This window comes from Lutjanus erythropterus, chromosome 19 (assembly GCF_056507025.1).
Source record: "Lutjanus erythropterus isolate fLutEry1 chromosome 19, fLutEry1.hap2, whole genome shotgun sequence".
NCBI lineage: Eukaryota > Metazoa > Chordata > Actinopteri > Lutjaniformes > Lutjanidae > Lutjanus > Lutjanus erythropterus.
In genome coordinates this window covers 4,380,802-4,395,386 of record NC_139335.1, presented here as the reverse complement: position 1 = coordinate 4,395,386, position 14,585 = coordinate 4,380,802, and the positions used below count along the sequence as shown (strand labels likewise).

At 41.5% G+C, this 14,585-nt stretch overlaps 1 protein-coding gene across 6 annotated transcripts in view; it reads left to right on the top strand.

The window, feature by feature from the left end:
* LOC146309109 (RNA binding protein fox-1 homolog 3-like) overlaps positions 1–14,585 on the top strand; it is a 520,112-nt gene that overhangs the window by 396,050 nt on the left and 109,477 nt on the right. Inside the window, exon 1 of one of the 6 annotated variants that reach the window (XM_084743795.1) lies at positions 5,097–5,557. The exons of the other annotated variants lie outside the window; for them this stretch is intronic. Coding sequence (XP_084599921.1) covers positions 5,432–5,557 — 126 coding nt within the window. The 5' untranslated portion in view covers positions 5,097–5,431. Of the gene's footprint in view, positions 1–5,096; positions 5,558–14,585 lie in introns of those variants that run through there. 6 annotated transcript variants of the gene reach the window in all.

Here is a 14,585-nt window from a genome sequence, read left to right as displayed (position 1 = left end):
CCATTTTCTCATTGGGGCCTTTTAGCAACTACCAGCAGCACATTTGGTGTGTATTTATCTTATTCTACCATTCTTGAGGTAAGATTCCAAAAAAATATGCTCTTACTCTCCATGGGCACATGACATCTGAAAATATCTTGTAAGGCACTGTGTATCCCTCTCCAAAAAGTATCTAATAGCAGGGCAATCCCAGAAAACGTGATAGTGATTTGCATTTAGATTTCCACAGTTTCTACAGCAAACTGTGGAGTTACCGTCGTAATGGGATGTCTGAGAGGGTGTAATAAAATACCTTATTAGACTTTTCCAGCTAAATTCCCTCCAATTTTGTGAACCGGTGCACTTCCATTGAATATTCCACTACATTTCTGAAGGTGATGCTGCACTTTTCTATAAATCTGACAGCTACAGTTAGCTTACTAATTAACTGAAACAGGAGCTGCAGCTACACGTGAGTTTGTGTCCTCTGTATTTTTCAGGGAATCTGGAGAGTTTATAAACCTGGGGCTCCTTTACATTCCGATATTAAATATGAACACACATTTGGTTCAGAAATTTAAGATTCTGTATATATTCTATACTTTGAGGCAATAAGTTAATTTAAAAAATGACAGATTATGTATTTCCCCAGCAGAACTTCTTTCCTGGCAGCGTGCGGAGGACTTCTGAAACAGACTTTGAGGAGTAAAACTTTGAAAAATTGATTGAAGTGAATAAAACATGATATATGCAATTTTTTAAGACCTTTTAAAGACTTTAAATTTGAAAAATGCTTTTTAATTATGACAAATAATATAAAATATGCTGTTAAATAACAAGATTTAACTTACGAAATATATGATCGTATTACAAAAGGGGGCGACAGGCCCCGGTACGCACCGTTACAACAGGCCCAACAGGCACACAACACACACGCCATAAAGTGTATATGTTTTAGAAACAATATGCTGAATTTTACAGTTGATTGAGTTAGTTAGGATATTGTACTGGGGAAATAAAGAGGTCAAAGATAAAGCTATCAGAACCACAGTTAGCACTCTGACTGTCACATGTTGTTATGATCAAATGGAGACTTGACATCAGACAACAGACATATTACCCAGAAATGATCATTGCATAACTGCTCACAAGAGCTCCACGCATTGTTGGAGGACCTGCTCCCTCCACCCCGTGGGCCTCAGTGCAACCTCACTGCCTGCACTTGTCTGGCATTAGTTAAAAATTAGCTTCAAGATCCTGATTGTGCTGTAAATAATTTGTGTTTCACTTTCGATTCATAGCTCCATTTGGCTGATAAGACATAGGAAATGTTTCGAATAGAAGACCTCTGCTTTAATGGATGATTTTACATGGTGTTGTTATTGCTACTCTTACTTAAGTAAAGGATCTGAGTACTCCTTCTTCCACTGTCAGAGTGATGGGAGTTGAGGGAAATAAACAGTCATCTCTTATGAAGATTAGTGCAAGTGCGCAGTATTGATCAGCGGTCATACGATAAACAGTGGAGAACAGGAATGCGCCGCCAATCGTTTGGGCCCCATTAGTCGCCGCTTGTATTGCCTTTGATTATTGCTGACTGAGCTCCCAGTGCATGTGATGGCTTTTTACTGCTGGAACTGCTGCTTTCAACCTTTTTTTTTTTTTTTGGTTTGAGGAGCACATTAAAATAACACAAGCTCAAAAGACGAGCCACTCCGTATCTTCTGTCACGCCAAAGACGGACGTGCCGGTGGATGTTTTTGAGAGGAGATTAAAAACCGGATTTAAAAGCTTGTAATGCCTCAAATCAGCCGAATCTTAGAGACCCAACACACACCTGCACAAATCCGCACACATGCAGACTCAATGACAATCAAAGACGTTTAAGTCCTGCCTCGGAGGGTAATTCCTGTTCTATAGCGGGCCGGCAACACGGGCTCAGAAGACAGACGTGACAGAGTCGACAGTGACAGTGATGATGATGGTGATTGTGGTAATAATGATTATGCTGATTATTACAGGGCTGCCACAGCGATGTGGTGATTGCGCCGCGAGGAAGAAATAGAGGAAGACAAAGGGCGACAGTGACAAAAACGATGATGAGGATGATAATGATTAAGATCACTTTTTTTTTTTCTTTTGGTGATCAAGTGTGAGCCGTTCGCAGCGGTTGTTGATCTTTCTTTAATTGACAGAACAGCAGTGAGTGGGGAGTTAACTGAGGATATCTCTACCGCGTTTCAGGGCTTTGATTTCACATGACAAAAAGAAAAAGGCACCGTTGAGAACATTCCAGCAACTCCCTTTGAAGGGAGTGATCTGGCAGTGCTCATTTGAATTATTAACTGGGTGAGACAGACAGACAGAGCAAAAAAAGGGAGCAGAAGAGCGACAGACAGAAAAGCACACAGAGGAGAGACAGGGAGATGGATAGCCATCTTTAGCGGGCGATGCCAAACCGTTCAGCCTAAACCACGTCAGATATCTGCGATGACTGATCTGTGCATCAAACAGTCAGGCCAATTATCCAGGAATGAGACTGTATACCTGCAATAAACATGGCTGCCAGTGGAGGTGAGCATTTATTTGAATTACTGACGCTTTATTTCTTTCTGTTGAGTTCATCAAATGCAACTATGAATGTGTAATTGCGGGTCAGCCGTCCCCCTGCTGCATGCTGGGAATTGTTTAATCTGCAGAGTGAGTTAATTCTCCTCCGTGGTCGTGTTGTGTTTCCCACAGCAGGAGCCTATTATTACTGTCAGTGTGGCCAAAGCACCGAACTTAGTCGGTCAGACTACAGGTAATATACACTGTAAAAAGTGTATTTCATTAGTAGGTGAAGTAATGTGATGTTTTGAATGAGTTTCACTCAGCAGTCTACTTTAGTGGATTATAACAAGTTGAAATTACACCTCATCCCCTTATCCTGCTGTTCTTATTTCAGTTAAAGCACATTAGTATGGTTTCTCTTGTGTTGTCGTATTGGCTGGACGTGTCTTTTCCAGATTCCCCCCTGCAGCTGAGCTGCCATTTTCTCTTGGTGGCTTAGAGAGAGGAAGTCTAACACGAGACAAATGTTATTTTAGATATATCGTCCACCTGAATTGGTTAAATTGTTGTTGCAAATTGCTGATTTGAAAGCAATCTGATTATCACGTACCTCTGACTTAAAGCAATTGTTTTCATCTATCTTGTTAGCTTGAACTTTTGAAAAAAATTATTTGTGTGTTACCAATTGAAGTTTTTGGGGGTTTTTTTGGTTTTTTTTTAACTTGGTCTAATAATTTTTTTGTGCTTTTGAAAACAGAGACTCTACTTATGTCTGTGCAGGACAGCAAAAGGAAACACTTTTTTTAAAAGTGTCTGTATGTTCAGCTCTCAGTACTTTTGTAACTTCTAACTGAATCTCTGTGGTTTGAAGTTTAGTTTCTCTCCCAAGTGCCTGTTTGTACTTTCAGTTATCTGCTTTATTTTACTGTTTCATGTTCGCTTTCAGGTTGATAGGAGATAGGAGTCGTGTTGTGTTACTGCTGATAAAAAACAACCATTTATTGATTCTGCTGCATCATAAAAACTTTTAGATAACAAAACAACAGGGAAATTTATAGGAAATAAGATGTTTATGCGCTGTTCAGATGCTCGACTAAAGATGAGATTAGTTAAATATACAACAAGGAGCGAAGGAGAATGTGCATGAAAAAGGAGCAAAAGAATCACAGTAGTTACTGACAGAGATGACAAGCCTTCATAACCTCCAACGAAAGGAAGTAAAAATTAACTAGTTGATTCGCTGAAAAAAAGGAGAGGGCAGTCATCCAGAGGTCTAGCCACCCAATATGTAGAACTCATCATCATCACTCTCCATTCAGTCCTTTGATTCCACTGGCCTCTCTCTGACAGATCACGCTCGAGGATCTAAAGCCGTGTATCTTGTACAGATGATAAAACTCTTGGAGGCAAATTTGTAACTTTGGGCTTCATAAATATAAATTGTCTTGACTCGATTGTAGTGAGATGAATTACAAGATGAAGAGTACAAGAGTAGCCACACATCCTGGTGGTGACCAATGTACCACCGACCTCTACTGTGACGCAAAAGTTTTGAAGCTCGGGCTGTGCTGGATAAAGTTGGATTTTTGTGTTTCCCTTCAACTTGAAGGTAATGGAGTCTCCATACCCTCCTGGCACCTGTGATGTAACACATTCTCTTTGCTTCTTTTTAAAGCCGTATCAAACAGAATTGATCAAAACAATACACGTTACAAGGAAGCTCTGGCTTGTTTTGCTCCTACAGTTTAGTGTGCTCTACGGTACGCGCTCAGTCGGATGCTCGTTAAAGGATAAATCTGTCATATATTTACTATAATTTAACGTTTACCGTGTTACATTCGTCTTGCACTCCTGCAGCGTTCCTGCAGCCTGCCTGAACTTCTTTGCATGTGGACTCACCTTAATTTAGGATTGTTTATTAAATAGGGATTCAAACTATTTTAAATACCGTCTCTGTCTCCAACTGGCTATTTGGATTGCAGTTTTCATTTTTGGATGCTACATATTGCTCCTTTACCAGAGGGATGTCACTAACAGGCCTGATAACGGCCGCTTTTTGTTTTAATGCATTTACCCCCGGCTTCACAGATATATCTGTTATACATGCTGTACGGTGTGTGTCCTTGAGCTGCACACACACACACACACGCACAGGGAGGAGAGGGGAGGTGGTGCCGGCCACCGAGGGGGTGTGTGTGTTTATGTGTGTGTTTGCGGGGTGGGGGGGCCCGCAATTAAAAGGCAGCATGCAGTGTCCCACGAGGTGCTAATGCCCAGGATCAGCTGTTCTAATGTCATTCACATCCCCTCTGTTATTCAGCCGGCCCCGTTTGATGTATGAATCCATCGGGGACTTCATCAGTAACCCCCCCCCCCATCCTGGCTCCCCTCCCACCTCCCTCAATGCTACCACCACCACCACCACTTTTATAACCCCACCCTAACCTACCCAACCCCCTGTCGGCTCTACAACCCCTCCTCCTCCTCGGCTTGCACAGAACCTCCCCTTCTGTGTCTGAATGCTTATGTTGGCTTTTATCGCACTCAAAGTAAACAGAGTCGCGCCAGGGATAGTGAGCGAGAGAGAGAGAGGGAGAGAGAGGGGAGAGAGACCTAAGGAGAGACAGAGACGGAGAGAGAGAGTGCGTTAGTGATAAAGGTGGAACATGCACATTGTCTGCGCACCGCTCGCCTCCCCGCTCCATCTTCAATAGAGACACAAAAGCCAGCAAAAAAAGGGAGATTTAAAAAACACGAGGAGGCTGAAGAACGGAAAGAAGAGGAGAAGAAGAGAAAGAGAGAGAGAGAGAGAGAGTGAGTGAGTGGGAGCGAGCCAGAGAGAGAGAGAGAGAGAGAGAGGAAGAAGAAAGAGAGTAGAGCGAAAGGATCTCCCTGCTAAATGCGCAAAGCGTCCCGTCACCCCACGCTGAGCTCCATGGCCAACTCCGGCTGCCTGCTGCTCTCCGGCTCCGGGATGCTACCTCACTCGCTCCAGTGTCCCCCCGCGTTCCTCTACCTGCCCGAGGTAAGACTGACTGAAGCTCGCTTTGTCGCCCTCGCTCTCTCTCTCTCCCTCTCTCTCCACACTTGCTTGCTCTCCATCCTCCGTGCGCTCGCTCCTCCGCGGCGGCACGTGATGGCACCGCTGCGCTCGCTTTGTGCTCTCACCCTTAGTGCTTTCACCCCTCCCGTAACCCTTGACCCTCACCCTGCCTTGTCTTTTGTGTGTGTGTGTGGTTGGGGGGTAAAGGGGATGAATGGGAGGATGAGGGGGTGGGGGGTGCTCACCCCTTTAATTTTTATCCTGTTCTTCATTTCCTCTCCTTTCCCTCCCCCCTGTTTTTTTTTTTTTTTTAGTGATACTAAAGCGGTGAATTAGCGATGGCCGTGATGTGGGACCACGCAGTGTTTGTGTACATCTTCATGACTCATTCAGCTTGGAAATGTTTTCCCGGTCAGTTAGTCGTGCTCATCACTTCCTCGTCACTTCTCTGCTGTAAAGATAAGGCTGTCCTGCAGTTAGGCTTGTGTGTTTTCAAAGAATAAATCACTTCTTCGTCTAGATGCCAACTTTTTCTTCAGCTGTTCGTTGAGAAATGTGCAGGAAAAAGACCAATTTGTCCACGTGTTGTTGCTACCTGTGTGCTGCCGAAATTCTGACTGTGTTACCTAACCTGACCCCAGCCTGGATCTGCTCGGCAAAACTCCAAATGATCCTTTTTTTTTTAATTCCTTTTTTATTAGTTCAGTTTAAACCCCAGAAATCAAGTATTTAGAGCTGTGAGGCCACTGACATGTAACCGTCATTGTGTGTAACATTGCTGGTATTTAAATTATGTGAAGAAAAACATATGTAGCTCCAGTCTGAGTGCATTTTAGTTTTGTGACGTGAAAACAAAACTGAATCTGAATCACATGTTTGTTTGCTTTTGGTTATTTTATCTCTTCTTATTTAGTAGTAGCAGTATTTTTATTTAGTCATCATTCAAAACACATACAGTGTGTAAACATACAGTATGCATTATAAGAACACAACTAAGGATTATTTTTACAATCTGTCAATTATTTTCTCAATTAATTGTTTAGTTGATTAGTTGTTTTGGTTCATAAAATACTGAAAAATGTTGACTAGTGTTTCCTCAAATGTCTTGTTTTGTCCACAACCCAAAGATATTAAAGTTACTGTCAGAGAGGAGTAAAGAAACCAGAAACAATTCACATTTAACAGGCTGAAATCAGAGTATTTTGACTTTTTTCCCTTAAAAAATTACTCAAACTGATTAGTCGATTATCAAAATAGATGGCAATTATTTTAATAATCGATTAATAATGGATTAAGCGATTAATGGTTGCAGCTCTAATGTATTATACAGCATAATATACAATAAATAGAAACACTACAGACGGTAGAAGCATAGTCAAACCTTTTATGCATTAAGTAGTGACTGAAAAGTGACAGGCAGAAGCAATATGCTCACATATCTCTTACACATCCTACATTCGTATCACTTTAACCATGCACTTTATTTTTGGCTTATCGTAGTCATATATCCCTTGTTACACATGTTAAAATCATGTTGTTAGGGATAAAAGAAAAACCATAGATTTGTAGAGAAACACACGTGACATTTAGTCTTGTAAAACTTGTTTTATATTTTGAATTGTCTCAATTTTAAAAGGCCTGCAGTGAGTTCACTCTTTCATTTTTCTAATGGTGATCACCATCAAGTGACAGCACTTTGAATAATTATATATCTCTGCAAATTAACATTGATTTTTCCTCCTTTTTTTTTTTGCTTTTTGTCCGCCTCCTTTGGAAATTGATTCTGTCACTGATCCCCTTGTTTTGTGAAACCTGAAGACGGCAATTTTCTGAAGGGGAGGTGAAAAAAAAAATCAACAACAAGGTGACTCTTAAGAGCCCGTATGCCTGTCAGTCAGTCTGTCTGTCTGTCAGTCTGCTGAATTATTCACATGTTTTAATTCAGAGAGAGTTGAGGACAGGAGTGCTGGGATGATCTGGGATGTGTGTGTGTGTGTGTGTGTGTGGGGGGGGGGGGGGGTGGGGGGTGGTGGATGGGGGGGTCGAGCGTCCAATTCAGTTTTTACTACCAGCAGCATGTGTTGCAGTAAACAGTGTGCGTTACTGCAGTGATTGCTGCTCCTCGCGATGGAAACTCCTGCTTCTTTCTCATTTCGAGTCCTTACCCCTCCCCTTTTTCTCCCCCACCATCATGGTAATGGTCCTCACCCCCTCCCACCCATCTGTCCAGAGCGGGCACACCCCGCCAGGGATTGTGTGTGTGTGTGTGTGTGTGTGTGTGTGTGGGGGGGTGCATGTGGACAACCAGGTGACACCAACACAGACACTGTAGAGGAGCCAAGGCCACAAACTCTCATTCTCAAACAAAAATTACACTTTGTGTAAAGATTTATTTTTTATTCTCAGTAAATTAGAATTCTGGCTTAGTGTTTGTATTGTATTATTGTAAAAATGAGGATAATCTATCACCTTAGGTTGGTGATCCGCAAACAATCATAACAAAAAATACTTTTAAAATTAGTTATTTTCTGACTGAAGATTCAGTTTTCCTCAAAACACCTTAGTCGCCAGACTATTTTTATAGTAGTTTTGACTGGAGTGTCAACAATTAATCGATTAGTTTTCAGTACTGAATTAATCGCCAACTATTTTGATAATCAGTGAAGGTCTTCTCTTGTTTTGAGGAAAAACTCTGCTTTCAGCTTGTCAAATGTTTATTTTCTGGTTTCTTTACTCCTCTCCAACAGAAAAACAGAATATCATTTTGGCTGCGGACAAAACGAGACATTTGAGGACGCCATCTTGGGTTTTGGGAAACATCAGCCAACATTTTATGGACCAAACAACTAATCAGTTAATTAAGAAAATGTTCAGCAGATGACTCAATAATGAATATAATCATTAGTTAAAGCCCTGAATTTAATGACTGTTATATTTTATATGCTACAGTCAGAGGTGCAACAATTAATCGATTACTAATGGATTATTAAATTAATCACTAGCTATTTTACTAATGGTTTAATCGGTCTGTGTATTTTTAAGAAAAATAAAAAGTCTAAATTCTTCATCACCTTGGGTTTTGGCAAATTGCAGTTTAACATTTTCCTGACATTTTATGGCTCGAGAAACTAATCGAGTAGTCGAGAAAATGATCGACGGATTATTCGTTGCAGCTGCGGCCCTAAATTTGATGATGGCAGTATTTTATATTGTACGTTTTTATGTCAGGCCGTGAAAAGCCTCTCTGAGCTCCTTTTCCACGAGTAAAAATGTTAACAAACTGAGTTTAGGTGGGTTTACCTGCCACTACATCCCCGTTACATCCAAATCCTCAGAATGGCCAGTAAGCCTCTTGAGTGTGTGTGCGTGTCTACCTTGCCACGTGTGTGTGTCCACAGTAGTTTCCTTTTAAAAGTCTGAGACGGAGGTGAAATTGACACTTCTTCCTGTGTGCTATTTTCATGAAACATCCCTTTCTGCTTCGAATCCCTTTAATGTATCAGCAGCTTTTGTTCTCTTCTCTTTTTTTCTCTCTTTGCGGTAAATCCTCGCCCTGCAGCGCTGTGAGGGGAAACAACCCCACTGAATCACACCGTGGCCGGCGTCTCTCCCTTTCCTCCCACATCACCCATCCTTCGTAGGATGCTGCCCCCGTTTCCCGCCTCTCCCCCACCGCCACCGCCGCCACTCCTCCTCTTCCTCCTCCTCCTCTCCCCCATCTCCCCCTCGCCACAGTGCAGGGCTGCAGCGTCGGCTCGTGTAAGATGACAGCCAGAGAACAGAAGGGGAATAGATTGAGGTGATAGCCTCTGCCTCACAGTTTGTTTGCATTTCAAATAAGACACTGTATTAAGTTGGGCTCTGAACAGCTTTGCTTATTATGTGTGAACATGGCGCCGCATGATATCACAGGAAGACAGGAGTTTATTACATAAAAGATTAGCGAAGCATACCTTGCCTTTATTTGTGTGCAGCAGTGTTTGGGTGTGTGTTCCCAGGCAGTTTGCTTTGATGCTCTTTGTAGTCGGCTGCGGCGCGTATAAATCCCGGCTAAATGTTTGTTTTCATTAACACAAGGAGAGACTCCCTGCGGTGTGGTGGGAGAACTGTGGGCTTCTGATTACAAAAAAAAAAAGTGGCGGTATCACAGTGCTGCTGAAGGGCCGTCCCTCTTCTCGACAGAAGGGAGAGTTTCTCCACCGGCTTCATCCTTCCTTCCGCAGGATGATGTCACTTCTCTCCGACCGTCAATTTGTATTGTAGTGGCTCATTTCATGAGTTATGGCGCTGGATATTGAGGGAGTTATGAATTACAGTGTGGTGAGGCTTTTACGGGATGCAATGCTCACCGCTGTAGGCCTGTATTAAAGTATAAATATATTTATGGTACAAGCCGAAGCTGACGGGGTAGCTCAGGTTTGCTCATGGTAGTTAGTAGCTGTCTTCAGAGCCATAAAAACATGGCATCTCATGGATTTTCTATTTACCAGGCACTGGGTGGGCATATGGCAACGCTCGTAAATGTAACTCTATTATCTAAGACGGTGCTGTTGGGTGGGAAGCAGGGCGTTAGTTATGTCTAAAGAGGAAAAAGCAGCACTTGTTATTGTCTTGATGTCACATCTCTCTCTCCGTCTTTGCCTCGGACTTATCTCGAGATCTCCCGTTTTCTAAAATTGCCTTCCTTTGATTTGTAATTGGATTTTCTATCATGGCATTCCGCTGCGCTGATGTCTATTGTTATTGTTGCATCTATTGATTTCTTTTTTGTGGCTTCTTTGGTCGGGCTGTTTTGAATTTCCCCCTTAACTGTACACGGCTTCAGTATCGTTCTAAATGGTTAGGTCACCTAGAAGAGGCGATCCTTTTATGTCGGTGGATCCTGGGAGGAATTGCCCGGCCTCTCTGGTTTCAGCGGCCTCCTCCTCCTCCTCCTCCTCCTCTTCCTACTCATGCTGATCTCTTTTCTACGACTGTACTGGGATCCGACTCCCCTCCCTCCTCACACACACACACACTCTGATACATCTGGTTAAAGGCGAGGGATGCAGAGAGGAGAGGACTGGGAATACTCGTGACACACTTCCCCCTCGGTTCAGGCCTTGATCCTGCCTCCCAAAGCGCCGCTATTCACGGGGACTTTAGATATCGAAGGATTCAGGTTGGCGGTCTCTCGGGGACGGACTAATGCGAGCCGCGCAGAGACGGCTCCTTCCTGGGGGATAATTATTGTAGGCCAAGCTGTACTATTGACAGCTGTAAATGGAGATGCTGTCTGTAACTGGGGAGGCCTAATAGGTTTTTGTCCCTACATGGGCTCTCGTTAGGCCGATGTGGGTGCATCGGAGATGAGTTTGAGAAATGAGCCGCGGCCTCGCTGGGCTTCAAATGGGACTCAGAGAGACCGCCACCCCCACTGCGCCACCTCCCTCCTGACCTCTTGGGAAAAGGGTTAACACAGTAGTTGGTTAATTTTCGATCTACTATTAAACCCTTACTATTCATATGCTGCTGTCATCTTTAAAGGTAAAGGCTGGTGATATTTCACAGTTACTTTATTGTCATCAGATCACATGAAAAGACCAAAACCATCGAGTACTATGAATGTTATCTTCTTCCTGTGTGCCAGAGAGCTTTATTGTTGTCAAAAAAACTATTAAATACACAGCAGAGAACCACACTGTTGGATTGGGTGACTTGCAGGCCTGTAGCTACCATTTAGGACACCGAGGTCATGCCTTAAATCCTGTAATGTGTATATATTTCTTAAAATGTTAAATTAAAGCGACTAATTGCTAAAACGACTTAGCTGTATTGTGTTTCCTGAATAAAGGTTGCCATTCATCAACTTGCCAGCAGAGCTCTGCATGCACAACTCGTTACATTATGCTTGTATTCTGCATTGTATCGGTATATATTTAATTTAAATGACATTTTAAGTCAAGACAAGACATTTACACACTAATTTTTCACTGTCATGTCATGTGTAACTTAGATGATGGCTCACTCTTTGGATTAGCTGAAGTAATGAATGTTAGAGCACTTGACAGGTAATTTAAGGCAAAACCTGCTGTTGTGTTCCTCAATTTGTTTGACGGTGAAAGAGAACGGAGTTCAGTCTGGTCATATTTGTGACTCATCTCATGTTGGATTCTGGTCTGTTTTCATGTCGGCACTGACGTTATTATATATACAGCACCAGTCAAAAGTTTGGAAGCATCATCTCATTCCATGTTTTTTCTTTATTTTTGTTATTTTTGTACACTGCAGTTTAATGCTGAAGACATCAAAACTGTGAAATGTGAAGATATGTAGTAAGCAAAAAGAAAAAAAGTGAAAACAAGGCAAAATATGTTTCAAAAGTAAAAAGACTCTCACACTGTCGTCTGCAGCTGCAATCAAGGATTCAATAACACTGTCGTTATTAAATCTTTGATTGAAAATGCAGAAGACAGTGTGCGAGTCGGTTTTTGTGTTTTATTATAGACCCACACATTGACTTAGTGTGCAAAAGTTTTTTTTTGCTCTTTAATCTTTTAGATTCTTCAAAGTAGCCACATTTTGCATCATAATCTGAACCATTTCTTATAAAAAAAATAAAGAAATATACACTGAATGAGATGTGTGTCCAAATTTTTGACTGTAACTATATATATTTCTATATTCAATTTCTGTTATTTTTTTCAAGTTATTATTGCTGCTCTCAAATACATAGATTTATAGTACATTCCTCAAATATTTCCTGTGGGGGGGGGGGGGGCATACCCCGAACCTTTCAAGGATTCAAGACCTCAGTGTTTCTAAAATCCTGGTTACGGCCCTGGTGACACATTCCTTCATTACCATCAGCACACACACACTGTAGTTTATTTTGACACAGTCACACACACACACACACACACCGTGCTGCTGCATGAAATACTCACTAGAGCACCGAATGTGTAATAATCTGCAGCTGAAAATAGTCCCCAACAAACGCACTGTTTTCTTCTCTTGGAGGAACGAGGAACAATGGGCTTGGTGCTGACAGGGTAGAGAAGTCAGAACGTGTTGAGAGACAGACTAACACGCCGTTGGTGTAGGTCTTTTTTGGAGAACAATAAGAAAAATATAGAAAAACACGAGTCTCATACTTTAAAACTACTTGTGAGTCAAAGCCACATCTTCTGATTTAGGCATTTGTTGCATCCGTCTTCACAAGCTATCTGATTTCTCTCTGTTGTGTTGTTATAGGTAAACGCTATATTTGAAATATGTTCCATTATATCACAAAGCAGTGCCAGCTTTGTTGTTTTTCAGTCAATTTAGTCGAGCACAATTCACTCAGATTCAATCAGGCACAAATCAAAAAAACTTAAAAACTCAATTTCATGGGCTCTGGAATATACCTCTCAATATGTTCTATGTTTTGGTGTGAAATCATTCAGCGTCTTTCTCTCGCCGCCGTTCAGCTGTTTTGTCCCTTAAACAGCTGATTCATAGCGGCATAACAAAGGCGGAGGGACTGATTGAAATGTTTTCTCACTTTTCTGTGGCCCGGAGGAGAATTGTAAATCACAGCTCAGTCGTTTATTTTGAAATTTCATTTGGTGTGTGAGCGAGTGCTGCCTTGTTCTTCACAGAGACTTCACAGTCAGGCTGACTTGTGTGTTTTTTTTCTTAAGGCTACCCACCGTCTTACTCCACTAGACCTTTGTAAATGGAACAAAATTAAATTTGTTCCCTGTATAGAAGAATGGCACAAACAGTGCAATAGATTTACTCACCAACAAAGCTTTTTCCACCGGGGGTCTGCCTGTATTTTTAATGCGAGCGTACATATTTGAGCTTACATATGTAGGAATTCTTGTCATCTGTAGGTGGATGCTTGCAGGGCTTTGCATGCACGATGCTGTGCGGTGCATCAATAAATGTGTATTTACATTTTGCCAATAATGCTAAATATCCTCCAGTCATTAATGTCGAGCGTTAGCCTGTAGTGTTCCTGTCTATATTCTGCACCCATAGTGTCAGTGAATTAGCATTCACAGTGCTGCTGATGCTAATATACTCCACTTCTGGAAAACAAAGCTGCAGTTGCAGATGTCCTCACCTCACAATAATTACCAACCTTGTTTTTTAGAAGGTGGCAAATTTATAATGAAGCTTTTAATTAACATGAGTGTCAAACATTTAGTGCTGGTGAGAAAATATGACACCACAGGAGATAGTTGCTGTGTTACCTGCTGATCTGTGCGGCTAGGAATCATGAAAGTTTTGGTTAGTGGTGGTGCAAAGTATTTTTAATTTGATCAACTTTCATTTTTTTAATTAGCCTGAGTCCTGTCTCAAATGTCCTTGTTTTTTTTTTTTTGTTTTTTTTTTTTTTATCATAACCCTATTCTGTTTTCTTAGTCGAGTTTTAGTTGACTGAAAGTGTGAGCATTTTAGTCTTATGCAACAAAAACTGTAAGTCTTTTTCAGTCATCAGTTTATATTTCTGTCAATCTAGTCGAGCCAAAAGCAATATTGTTTTGTGTTTTTTTTTTCTTAACAGCTACTTTATGCTCACATTATTCCCCTTCTGATAAAAGAAATGCATTCAGTTATTTTCTCGGCATCATTGCAACAAAACTGGGCCCAAATATCACCTTCTTTCTTTCTCTCAATCCCTGTTGTTGTCATTGTTAACTTTAACTTGCTTTCAGTGAAATAGTTGATGTGAGTTACTCTGACTGTGCTAATTGTGTGTTGAGGACATTATCACTAATGTGAAGCCTGCAGTTAACAGAAGAAGCCTGAGCTTTCAAACTTAAAATGTTGTCGCAGCCGTATAAGAACTTTTTTCCGCGTAAAATAATCCAAAATTTTGATTTAAGTCAGGAACCTGCTAATTAAAGACAAAGTAAACAAGATTACAAGAGTCCTACAAAGGTATTCAGATTGGATATCTCTACCGGGGTTGTCACAATACCAGATTGTTAAACTTGGATATAACACTAGTATTAAAAAGTGATATTAGATACCTCTT